Source organism: Denticeps clupeoides, chromosome 14 (genome assembly GCF_900700375.1).
Source record: "Denticeps clupeoides chromosome 14, fDenClu1.1, whole genome shotgun sequence".
Lineage (NCBI taxonomy): Eukaryota > Metazoa > Chordata > Actinopteri > Clupeiformes > Denticipitidae > Denticeps > Denticeps clupeoides.
This window is the reverse complement of record NC_041720.1, coordinates 6,630,771-6,643,558: the sequence shown is the minus strand read 5'-3', so window position 1 is coordinate 6,643,558 and position 12,788 is coordinate 6,630,771. Positions and strand designations below refer to the sequence as shown.

Sequence of the window (12,788 nt, the reverse complement as noted above, 5' to 3'; positions counted from 1 at the left end):
ACCAAGGCTCAGCCACAGGTTACTGAGTACTGGTTCACAGTAGATGGTGTGGGTGTGCCTGTGCAGTGGGGAGTCTTTTGAATGTAGTGTGTTTGTGAGTAAGAGTGGTGTGTGTGTGTGTGTGTGTGTGTGTGTGTGTGTGCCTGTGCAGTGGGGAGTGTTTTGAATGTAGTGTGTTTGTGAGTAAGACTGCTATGTGTGTGTATGTCTAATGAAGTGAGTCTGGAGCTGTATGAGAGGTCACTGTGCCTGTGAGTGGTCAGTGTGTGTGTGTGTGTGTGGGTAATGAAGTGAGTCTGGACCAGTATGAGAGGTCAGTGTGTGTGTGTGTGTGTGTGTGTGTGTTTGTAGGTAGAGTATATTAACAGCTGTCAGTGTGTGATGTGTTTGAGTTCCAGCTGCCTGTGTAAGCAGGGAGGTCCAGGTTAATCTTTAATCTCTGCAGACTCTCCCATCTTCTCCAGCCTCATCAACACAATTACTATTTCCTCACAAAAAATGTACTTAAAACATGACAACTATATAATAAATCTCCCTGAAATATATAATTGTGTCATTAATTAAACAAAATGACAATTATGATGAATTCCTTGATTGGCACTTGGTTTATGCGGCCATTGGCAAAACCAGCTTGTTCCGTTTTTGAAAGTTATGCATGAGGCGATGACGTACACTGCGCCTTTAAGAGCCTCATTCACAAGCTAAGACTAGCATGAACCTGACATGGAGCACATTTTCCTATTAATTCCTGAAACTCTTACACACACACACACACACACGTACATACATTACATACGTACATACAGTGGAACTGTGTGTGTGTGTGTGTGTGTGTGTGTGTGTGTGTGTGTGTGTGTGTGTGTATATATATATATATATATATATATATACACACACATCCTTTTTCCTAATTAATGTACACTTTTGTTGTTGACTATTTGCCGATTTATTAACAAGGAAAAAATTGAAATATCACATGTTCCTAAGTATTCGGACCCAGTATTTGCAAGACCTCTGCACTTTGCCCTGGTGTAATGTCAGTCAACTTCTGGGCCAAATCCTGACTGATGGCGACCCGTCCCTTCATAATCAGGGTTTGGAGTTTGTCAGAATTTGTGAGTTTTTGATCTTTGAGGATTGACCACAAGTTCTCAACTGGATTAAGTTCCGGGGAGTTTACTGGCCATGGACCCAAAATTTCAATGTTTTGTTCCCCGAGCCACTTACTTCTCACTTTGGCCTCACGGCACGGTGCTCCTTCATGCTGGAACAGGCATAGATCTTCACCAAACTGTTCTTGGATGGTTGGGAGAAGTTGCGGTCGGAGGATGTTTTGGTACCATTCTTCATTCATGGCTGTGTTCTTGCCATGTGTTCAAAATTGTGAGTGAGCCCCCTCCCTTGGATTAGAAGCAGCCCCACACATGAATGGTCTCAGGATGTATTTACTGAAACAGGACTGATGGTACCGCTCACCTTTTCTTCTCCAGACAGTCGTTTTTCCAGATGCCCCAAACAATAGAAATGGGGCTTCATCAGAGAAAATGACTTTACCCCAGTCCTCAGCAGTCCAATCCCTGTACTTTCTGCAGAATATCAGTCTGTCCTTGATGTTCTTCTTGGAGAGAAGTGGCTTCTTTGCTCTCCTTCTCGATACCAGGTCATCCTCCAAAGTTCTTCGCCTCACTGTGCGTGCAGATGCCCTCACACCCGCCTGCTGCCATTCTTGAACAAGCTCTGCACTGGTGGCACCCTGATGCCGCAGCTGAATTATCTTTAGGAGATGGTCCTGCCGCTTGCTGGACTTTCTTTGGCATCCTGAAGCCTTCTTCACATCACTTGAACCTCTCTCCTTGAAGTTTTTGATGATCCGATAAATGGTTTAATTATGTGCGATATCAGTAGCAGCAATATCCTGCCTGTGAAGAGCTTTTTATGCAACCCAATGACTTGCAGGTAACCATGGTTAACAGAGGAAGAACAATGATTTCAAGTATCACCCTCCTTTTAAAGCGTCCAGTCTGCTATTTTAACTCAGGACAGAATGATCTCCAACCTTGTGCTCCTCAGCACCCTCACTTGGGTTAATGAGAGGATCACTGAAATGATCTCAGTAGGTCTTTTTGTAGCAGGGCTGAAATGCAGTGGACATGGGTTTTTGGTGATTAAGTTCATTTTCAGGGCAAAGAGGGACTTCAAAGAGGGCAGTTCACCTGATAACATTCCTTATAACATTATGGAGTTTATGCAAATTGCCATGATAAAAACGGAAGCAGCAAACTTTGTGAAAAACACTATTTGTGTCATTCTCAAAACTGGACATGACTGTATATATACTCACACAAGCACATTATATAATACTGTTCAACTTTTAAGCTAAGTAAATTCCTAGATTTTTTTTTGAAGTAATGACGTCACTAGATGCTGTACCAGTATGAAGTTGACCAGTTTTATTGCTTTTTTTCCATCAGTGCAAGTGAACCCACTGGGACTCGAGTCAAACTGTTACAATAACGTTCCTCTGATATTCCTTCATTAGAAGACATGTCCCATCTGAACAAGTGACCCAATAAACTTCGTGTATTGGTCTATTGTTCCACTTTTTCCTGTCCTGCAAATAAATCACCAGGAGACCAAAGTACAAATTTGTGTTTATTTGTAATACTTCATGTCATATAAAACACAGTTTTACTGGCAAAAAAAAAAAAATCATAATTCAGAACTTTGTACATGGTGTCACAAATCATTTCAGAGAGGCCAGCGCAACACTGCTTCGGCCTTTTCTGTCGTATTTTATCCGTATAGTGCAAGTCATTGTCCCCTTATAATCTTAAACATTCACGACACAAGTTTGTAACCGAAAGTTCACAATGTAGCGGCGGTTTTGTTCACAGCGCTGTTCCGGGCGCGGCATCGAGCCCCGCTAAAGTGCAGGTGAGTCCCAATAAATAATTTCAGTGTCGCATTTACATGCATCGTCCATTCATCTGCTTCTGTAATTACAAGTTCTGTCCACCAGCAGGGTCCCGACCATTTACCCACAATCCCTCGTTTGTCTAGTCCTGGGCCATGGCTCCATTGGGCCACTTTCGAAGAGAGCAGATGTTGTGCGCCACTGGGTGGGACGTCGTGTCTTCGAGAAGGAAAGCGGTGGCGGGGACTGACACTGTTGTCATATCGTCCTTATAACGGCCGACTGACCGTGGTTCTCACGGCTAAGCCCGGATTCAGACTCTCGGCGTCTTCGGATGGGCTGGTGAAGGCCGAATGGCCCCAAACTGGTCCCCTGGGTCTCCACGCCGCTGTCCTGTCAGGTAAAAATGAGGCGACCCCCTCATGAAAAGGGATCCGGAGACGGATGGGTACAGCCGATTAATCGAGCTACTCGACTACTCGCCGGCCGGCCGGTCACACCTCGCTCGGGGACCGGGAGCGGTACCCGGCGCCGGCCTGGAAGCAGCCGCAGAAGAGCACCGCCAGCGCGCGCTGGATCTCGGCGTTCCGGTACGCGTAGATGATCGGGTTGATCATGGAGTTGTAGGTGGCGGGCAGCAGCGTGGCGTACGTGTACACGGGCGGGTACTCGCGCTCGCCCACCAGGCAGTAGATGGCGAAGGGCAGCCAGCTGGCGCCGAACGTGCCCAGGATGATGGCGAGCGTGGACACGCCCTTCTTGGTGGCCACCAGGTGGGGGGGGCTGAAGAAGTGGCGCTGCAGCGCGATCTGGTGGGCGTGGCGGCACACCACCTTGCAGATCTGGACGTAGAGGCTGAGCATGAGCGCGAACACCACGAGGAAGGCGGCGGCCAGCAGGGTCACGTGTTTCCGGGCCAGAGGCCGCACGATGCTGCAGCTGGACGGCTCGGCCAGGCAGTTCCAGCCGAGCACGGGCAGCAGGCCCAGGCACACGGACACGCCCCACGTCCCCGCCAGCATCAGGTGCGCGCACTGCAGCGTCTTCTCGGAGAAGTAGGTGAGGGCGTGGTACAGCGAGAAGTAGCGGTCCACGGTGATGGCCAGCAGGCTGCTGACCGAGGCGGCGAACGAGGCCACGAGGAAGCCCACGGTCACCAGGCTCACCGTGTCCGACGGGCTGACGTGCTGGACGGCGAAGTTGAGGATCAGGCCCACGCCGGCCAGCAGGTCCGCCGTGGCCAGGCTGCCGATGAGCACGAAGGTGGGCGCCCGCAGCGACGGCGTGTAGAAGATGATGGCCACCACCAGCGCGTTCTCGCACGCGATCACGGCGCCCGAGAGGCACAGCATCACGTCCCACGGGTTGACGGGCAGGGGGTCGGGGCGCGCCGCCGACAGCGGGAGCGCGCTGCCGTTAGCGCGCGCCCACGGCGGCTCCAGCGTGTGGTTGTCGGGCGCGCTGCCGTTCATTTGGTCCTGCGGAGGGGGACGTTTGTAATTATTATTCATAATAATACGATTAACATCCGTGCCTTCAATAATAAAGCGCTGAAAGATAGTAGGTTTAAAAATTAAACGAACCACGAGACACCGATAAAACTTCAGAATGAAAAAGAATGATATATAAAAAGTCATATAAACTGTATTTCTACAGCTGCCACGCGTCGATTATATTATAAACATAGATTTATTACATTCCTATTTTTGTTCTAATAGTATTTCGATCTTCTAAATAGCAGTCAGGTAATGGAAGAAAGTGGCGCTGGCCGCGGTGCTGAAAGCCTCGTACCGTGTCAGCCGAGCCGCTGGACCAGTCGGACCGAAGCGTCCCTGTCCCCGGGAGTCCCCGAGAGCGCGCACCATGGACCGGGCGAGCGACGGTGCGGCGCGAGAGCAGCGGAGCCACTGACGTTGGCGGCGCGTGGAGGACTAATAAAGCCCGCTGACGTCACAATACGAGTGTCTGTCTGTCTGCCTGCCTGTCTGTCGCGCACACACACACAGAGAGAGAGAGAGAGAGAGAGAGAGAGAGAAACACGGGCGTACACGTTAATTACAATTACCCATACGTTCATTAGAGCCGCTGGTTCTAATTGGCTGGTCCGGGGAGGGCGCGTGCACACGTGAAGCGTGATGTTCCGAAGAAGACGGTAACATCGACGTAACTTACGCACCAGCACGTTCACCTTTAATGCTGGGGAGCAGCCCCGCCCCACACCCCCAAACTGACAGTCGACCCCCAAAACATGCACAGATACCAAAGTCATTCACACTGAGTAACACACATGGCACACACACACACGCACACACACACACACACCACTCTGCGGAGAGAGTGAAAGTGAAAGTAAAGTGATTGTCATTGTGAAACACTGCAGCACAGCACACGGTGACACAACGAAACGTGTCCTCTGCTTTTAACCATAACCCTTGGTGAGGCAGTGGACAGCCATGACAGACTGGCACCTTGGCGGACCGGGATTCGAACCGGCAACCTTCTGATTATGGGGCCGCTCCTTAATGTAACACAATGTAACACAAATACTGTTGGTGCTCTACACTCACACACACACACACACACACACAACCTCATAGGCACAATTGTAACAAGTGTGTGTAGTTTCTTCTACTGGGCTGTAAAGTGAAGGAGCTTTATCAGCCAGTAGATCTGTCACTGTGATTACTGTCTGTGTGTGTGTGTGTGTGTGTGTTAATGGTCTCACACGTGAATTTATAACACCAGCTCGTCCTTTGCTCAGTACGCACTGTGTGTACCTGTGATTCGGCCCTGAATATGTCTCATCTGTGCCCTGTCCCTTTCCATTTTCTCCCTTCCTCTTTTCTTTGCTTCCCCTCGGCATTTATCACCAGCACAACAGCGGGCAGGTACGGTGCGGGCACCACAAACCAAACAACACTAACTCAACACTGCTATTAAAATATTAAACCTCAATACATCAAGCAGCATAATGGGCATTACGATTCCCTTTAAATATAGTACCAGTCAAAAGTCTGGATGCACCGACTCTGTGGCGGCTATGGAGACTAAGATGGGGGACGTTTTGATGAATAAAAGTGCAAGAAATATATTTTGCATTTTTCTGGCAGGAGAAAGCGAAATATGCTTTTCGGACCTTAATGGCGGCTTTGTTCACTATCGTCATCCTCAAAAGCCACTTGATGAGATGCTCGTTTACACAAGTAAATGATAAGAAAGTGTTTAGCATAAACCTTCAGGACTGTTGGAAACCATTGGCAGTGGTGGCCTAGCAGGTAAGGAACCGGACACGTTATCGGAACGTTTACCGGTTTAAATCCCGGTCCGCCAAGGTGCCACTGAGCAAAGCACCGTCCCCAACACACTGCTCCCCGGGCGCCTGTCCTGGCTGCTCAGTGCTCACCAAGGGTGATGGTTTTAAAGCAGAGGACACATTTCACAGACTGTAGACAATCACTTCACTTTCACCATCGTCTAACTTAAGGTGGTAGAGATGCACAGCCAGTCACACAACACAGTGTCTCGTTCGTGGATTTCTTTCCTTTTCCAACTTTCTACATCGTAGAATATAACCGAAAACTCAAAAAGCATGTAGTGGACAACAACAGCGAACAGAGCGAAAGGTTTCATCTGTGAGGCTCTTTTCAGCACTGAACCGCGCTTTTCACTCTCTGCTTCTCTCAACCGCCTGAAGCAGCCCACTCGCCTCCGCTCATCCCTTTACTTGTGGTAATGAGCATCTCATGAAGCTGCTCATGGTGATGACAGTAGGTGTGCAAAGCAATCGTGAAGGTACATATAGTCAGTGGAAAAAATCTGACTCATTGAACCTTAATTTATCGTCATAAATTAATAAACACGTTGGCACATCAGTCGGGTTTTATAAGGGTTAATATGCGACTGCGTTGTCGAGCGCGAGGAACGATGATTGGTTGCCGCTCTTTTGCTCCCTGCAAGGTGGACATGCCCACCCCCCTTAAAATATTTTTTTTTTTTTTTTTTTATGAATCTCAGTGATTAACACATTAATAAACGTGGCATTCACTTCCCTGAAGATGGGGAGGAAAAAGAAAAAGTGTCGAGAAGAGGGCTGGAGCATAGTTCACGGTCTATTTGGCCTTAACTTTTTACTTGTAAATACTGAATCAAACATATTAATAAAATTGAATTTGGAAGACAAAAAGAGAAAGAATGGACTGAAATAATCAGATGAAACAGAATGAACAGTCTGAAATAATTTATTAAGGTCCCCTGATATGAAATGGTCACTGGTGAGATGATTTAACATTAATAAGAAGTAATCCACTTACTTCTATAGGCCGCTCTCCTCCTCGTACCGCCCCTCCTAACCCTTACGGGCAGCGCTAGCCTAGCAGGTAAGGAAGCTGACCTGTCTGGTGGTTCGAATGCTACTGATCAAGGTGCTACTGATCAAGGCACCATCCCCACACACTGCTCCTCGGGCACCTAATCAAGGGTGATGAGCTAATGAAGATGACAGATTTAGTTGTATGCACCGTTTGCTGTGCTGCAGAACTTCACTTTCACTTTTCTCATTAGCATTTAAAGCTACAGACACAGAAACGGTGCATCCTGGGGAAATCTCATTGTGGGACTGGCTCAAAGTGGCTGTAATTGTGCATCAAGGCTGAATTTTTGGAAAGATACTTCAGATACAGTATTACAGACCACTTAGTTTACAGACTCTTTTAGATTAAACAGGTTCAGAGCTAACTATCGTTTCCCAACCATGGTCCTGGAGTAACATCTGCCAAAGAATCTTCACTCCAGCCCTATCGTAATCAGGTGTTACTGAATGGCCTAATAATGAGTGGGGTGGATGTGGGTTGGAACAAAAACTTCCTGGCAGATGTTCCTCCAGGACCAGGGTTGGGAAACACTTGAGCTACTATCGTGCTGTGAGCAGTCACATGGGCCACGCCTCATTTGCCCAGCAATCCTCCTTCATGGTGTCTGGTCTAGAATGGTAGTAGCCTAGTGGGTAACACACTCGCATATGAACCAGAAGACCCAGGTTCAAACCCCACTTTGTGTCCTTGAGCAAGACACTTAACCCCGAGTGTCTCCAGGGGGACTGAACCTACTAATTCCAAGTCGCTCTGGAAAAGGGCATCTGATAAATGCTGTAAATGTCTTTAATCTTCTTTCAATGTTCTCTCAGTTAGTGCACAGCGTATTGACCTTCACACGATGCTGATATACTCCTAATAGACATACAGATATATTAATGCTGTTCTTTGTTACACCCTTTAGTAGCGCTAGAGACAAACACTCCCGAAATTCCTGCAATACACAGCTGTAAAGGGGAAAAAGCTCACCTGCATACAGCGCCCCCCTCAGGTTTGCTCTGGGCCCTGCAAATAGGTGATGATTGGACTAAAAGATTAAAACAGAGAAATCCCTAATGGCTGAGATAAGTGAAAACACACACGTTCACCGTGACGATGGTCCTCAGCATCGTAATTACCTGTATGAACTCGTGGTCGTGCAGGCCTCAGAACGTGAAAGTCGGGGCACGTTCACACACACACGCGCTCAGCTTTTTAATAAAACAGGAGCTTTGTTATCCTGGACAGGGCTAATGAGGTCTAATAGTTAATATGCTCCCATTGGGCTGTGTGTGTGTGTGTGTATGTGTGTGGTGTCGTGTGAAAATGTGACTGTGGGATCGCACAGAAAGAAAAGCCGAAAAGAATGCATTCAATTGCTTTTATTTGATTTTTTCAGCCTTCACAATATAAATATGTCAACAGCATCAGAACAGAATACATGATGTGGTTCCTGCTCAGCAACAACCGTTCACATTCATAAAAAACATTTTAACTGTACATCAGGAATGTGAGGAAAGAAAGGCGTTAGTCATATTTAAATATGATTTATTATTATTCATCTGCTATGGGAAGCAGGCATGAGCTCTTCAAGGAATTTTAAAGATAGTAGTATAATACTGTAGAATAAGCAACAGGGCCCCCACCCTGCTGTGTAACAGTTGCATGTTTGGCTAAAAGAGTGGAGTGTGTTTCTGTGGTGTGTGTCATGCATGTGCTCCCGATTAAGTCTGTAGATCATGTGTGTCGCACGTGTCCAGCAGAACTCGGGTTACTGTGCATGTAAAGTACAGTTATTTACAGTGTGTGTGTGTGGTGTGTTACATGTAACGGTTTCTTGACATATTCACGGTACAGGAGTGTGTCTTCAGGCCGGAGGCTCCTGATGATGCCTCTATTGGCTTGAACGTGACCCTCAAACAGCGCCCGGCTCTCGGCGTCCACACGCGGAACACACACCTCATACACACTGTCAGCAGTGAAAGATGACACCGGACTCCTGCAGGACGGACACACACACACACACACACACAAACACAATTAGAGTAATTAAAATACATAAGGGTCAGAATTTGTGAAGTTACTCGTAGACCTGGTGCCCAATGTAATTTTAGATCTCTCAGTGAACCCACCCACACCACACACACACACACCACACACACACATTCAGCTGCCCTGTACACGTGCTGTTTGGACAGTAAGGTGAAATAACCTGTTTCCCATGACGACGCAGTGCACTAAAAATGAAGTCCTATTTCTGCTCAATACTGAGGTCTCACAAGAACAATGGGAGAAACAGACAAACACACACACACACACACACACACATACTCTTCGGTGACCTTTTGAAAGAGTAGAGTCACATAGCTATCTCTTTTAAAAGCCTGATCCTTCACTTAAGTGAGTAAGAGTGTGTGTGACAGAGCAATGACAGTTATCACACAACCATGGATGAAAACTTCAGCATGGTAAATCTACCGGTAGACTGTGTGTGTGTGTGTGTGTGTGTGTGTATATGCATGCTTTCAGTCTTTCTCTCTCTCTCTCTCTCAGACACACACACACAGAGGACAGATACGTCCTGTCAGTCCAAGACAGCCTAAAAGCATAAATTATCTCCTCACCTCAGTGACAACACAGTGCACTTAGCGTCACATGATGTCAGAATCTGACCACGTGAGAAGGTGTGTGTTAACATCATGTGTGCCACCCACCCACTAACACACATGAATGAGAAATTTAAATTTAGACACACGCCAGACACTCATGACCTTTCACAGCACATGGTCACAGGCGTGTCTTTGTCAGCTTAACGGTGAGCTACTTCAACAGAAGGCCCACCTACATTTATCACTTCCAACCAATCATGTCAGGCTCTGATGTGGCCATTCATGTATTTCCTTAGTTTGAAGGGTAGTTTGAAGAACATTTCTGAAATGAAGAAAGCCAGTGTTGAATGGTGGATCTTGGGTGGCGTGTTTTCTTGCTCCTGGTGAATCACTGATCACCTTGTGCAGGCTCTTCAGCAGAACATCTTGAGTTGCTGCACATGCTTGAAGGTCCACAGCCTTCACAGGCACGTTTCACCTCGATGAAGGCTGCGCCGGGAACGGTCACAACAAAGGAGCCACGGCTGAGGAACTCGGCACTCAATGAAACTTTTTATCTTTGTGTGTGTGACAGAGGAAGCAAAGTAGCTCAACACGTGTGTGTGTGTGTGTGTTGTGAGAAAGTGAAGTGATTGTCAGCATGATACACAGCACACGGTGCACACAACAAAGTGTGTCCTCTGCTTTTAACCATCATCCTTGGTGATCAGAGGGCAGCCATGACAGGCGCCCGGGGAGCAGTTTATGGGGATGGTGCTTTGTTCAGTGGCACCTTGGTGGGTTGGGATTCGAACAGTCAACCTTCTGATTACGGGGCCACTTCCTTAACCGCTAGGCCCCCACCGCCCCAAAAACTGTTCAAGTAGAAAATTAGAATGAAATACAACGATTTGACAGTTTGGGGCAACGGAGGCATAAGGATGTGGATTCGTAATCAGAAGTATGCTGTGCTGTGCATCACAGTGACAAAAAAAAAATCACTTTCACATTATGTCCGCAAGATGTGTGTATAAGCCGTGTGTGTGTGTCTGTGTATATACACTTACAAGTTTATTACATTCTCCAGTGGCCGCTGCTCAGCTTGTCGGTCGGTTTTCTCCACTTTATGTTGGTTCTGGCCCAGGTGAGCGAACCTGAAAACAGAACAGGTCTATTGTACATACATCTCAAAGTGACAAAGTCATAAATCGGTCTGATGCTCGCCTGACTACAAACACATACACACACTAAACAAACTCAGGTTCAAGGTTATTAAAATCTGCCTCAACCAATGAAATCACAATTCACGATCACAAATCAAATCAATCGTTGTGTGAATCATACGCACAACCCTTTCTAAGACACACATAACACATACACACATAAACACCTGTGGTAGATGAGCAGGTCCTGCTCAGCAAGCGGCTCGGAGAGGTGGAGACCATAACTTTCTTTCATCAGCTGGGACTGGACATCCTAAAGAGCAGAAGTCAGAAGTCAGACTCATGTCACACAAGCAGTTTTATAAATGAAAACCACATGAAATTGATCAATACTCCTGTCCAGACGTTGCTAATGTTGTAAATTACTACAGATTCAATACGAAATATATAATCATGACATGCCAAACAAATAAATAAATCAATCAAAAATATAAGAAAACACCCACATGCAGAGATACTTGTTGGTGACAACATATGGCTTAAATCTATGGCATGATTCTAGACATCAATGAAATTAATAAATAACATATTTCGACATTAATCACATCTCAGATGTAGAATGCTGAGCTGTAAGAGCAGCGGGTTCATAAACTAATCTCTAAATATTTTATTAGTCGCCGTTTTTTTTTTTTTTCAGATACTGAGGCCATCAGTCCTTGTGCACGGCCTGTCTAGCAGGAATGAGAATGTGTGTGTGTGTGTGTGTGTGTGTGTGCACGAGCCCAACACGTGAGGACTGATCCAGTAAAAATAAAACGATCCATCAAAAACGACCCAACATTGAAAACGGCCGCCTGAACCAGGAAAGATTCGAGGGAACCAGAGGATAATGTGCAAGCACACAAATAACACACAAGCACAGGTGTGTAGGATTGGGATTTATGACATTTGAAGTTCAGCTCATTGAGATCACGTTGCATGCAGAGATGAAACCCAACCATAAAGTACAGAACGTGGGTTTAATCCATTGTGAAACAATATATAAACTGTCTACAGAATGATGCTATTTCTTTTCCTCTCTGCCTGGTTTGTCATGAAAGTGAAGTGATTGTCATTGTGAAACACTGCAGCACAGCACACGGTGACACAGCCGTGACACAGCCATGACAGGTGCCCGGGGACCAGTGTGTGGGGACCTCAGGATTGGAACCTGCACCCTTCCAATAAACTACACTGATGACAATCCTGAAAAGCTTAACTTAAACATCAGTTTCTTCCTTCAAGTTCATGCAGCTCGTGTAAAAGGTAGAAAATAATTTTATACTTCATCATACATTCATGTATCAATCAGATAGGTGGTAGTAGCCTAGTGGGTAACACACTTGCCTGTGAACCAGAAGACCCAGGTTCAAACCCCACTTACTACCATTGTGTCCCTCAGCAAGACACTTAACCCTGAGTGTCTCCAGGGGGGGACTGTCCCTGTAACTACTGACTGTAAGTCGCTCTGGATAAGGGCATCTGATAAATGCTGTAAATGAAAATTTAAATTACTTTTGTTTCAGATTCTCTTCAAATTCCATGATTTTTGCAGTTTGTTAATGACCGTAGGAAACCTGGATGTTATGTGTTATGCGTGATTTTCCAATAAAATAACTTAATTGTCAAAAATATCTAATTATCTAATTTTCTTTGTCAGCACTCCACAACATGTGTTACTCATTCAGTGTACCAGCCTGGTGCCAGCTTGTGTGTATCACAACACTGCAGAATT

General features: G+C 46.3%; 1 protein-coding gene and 1 long non-coding RNA gene across 2 annotated transcripts; both read right to left on the bottom strand.

The window, feature by feature from the left end:
* Window positions 1–2,801: 2,801 nt before the first annotated feature.
* LOC114803151 (G-protein coupled receptor 6-like) lies at window positions 2,802–4,820 on the bottom strand. Its single transcript, XM_029002519.1, has 2 exons — window positions 4,706–4,820; window positions 2,802–4,392 (listed from the first exon to the last, which is right to left on the bottom strand). Exon 2 carries the CDS (start codon window positions 4,384–4,386, stop codon window positions 3,409–3,411), a length of 978 nt encoding a protein of 325 aa, XP_028858352.1. The 5' UTR covers window positions 4,387–4,392; window positions 4,706–4,820; the 3' UTR covers window positions 2,802–3,408.
* Window positions 4,821–9,104: 4,284 nt separating this feature from the next.
* Window positions 9,105–11,467, bottom strand: LOC114803162 (uncharacterized). Its single transcript, XR_003751884.1, has 3 exons — window positions 11,242–11,467; window positions 10,919–11,005; window positions 9,105–9,262 (listed from the first exon to the last, which is right to left on the bottom strand). It is a non-coding gene; the product is annotated as an uncharacterized LOC114803162 (long non-coding RNA).
* Window positions 11,468–12,788: the final 1,321 nt, after the last annotated feature.

Excerpts from the sequence above, each read along its gene's own strand:
- LOC114803151 (XM_029002519.1), bottom strand. The coding sequence starts at position 4,386 with ATGAACGGCAGCGCGCCCGACAACCACACGCTGGAGCCGCCGTGGGCG.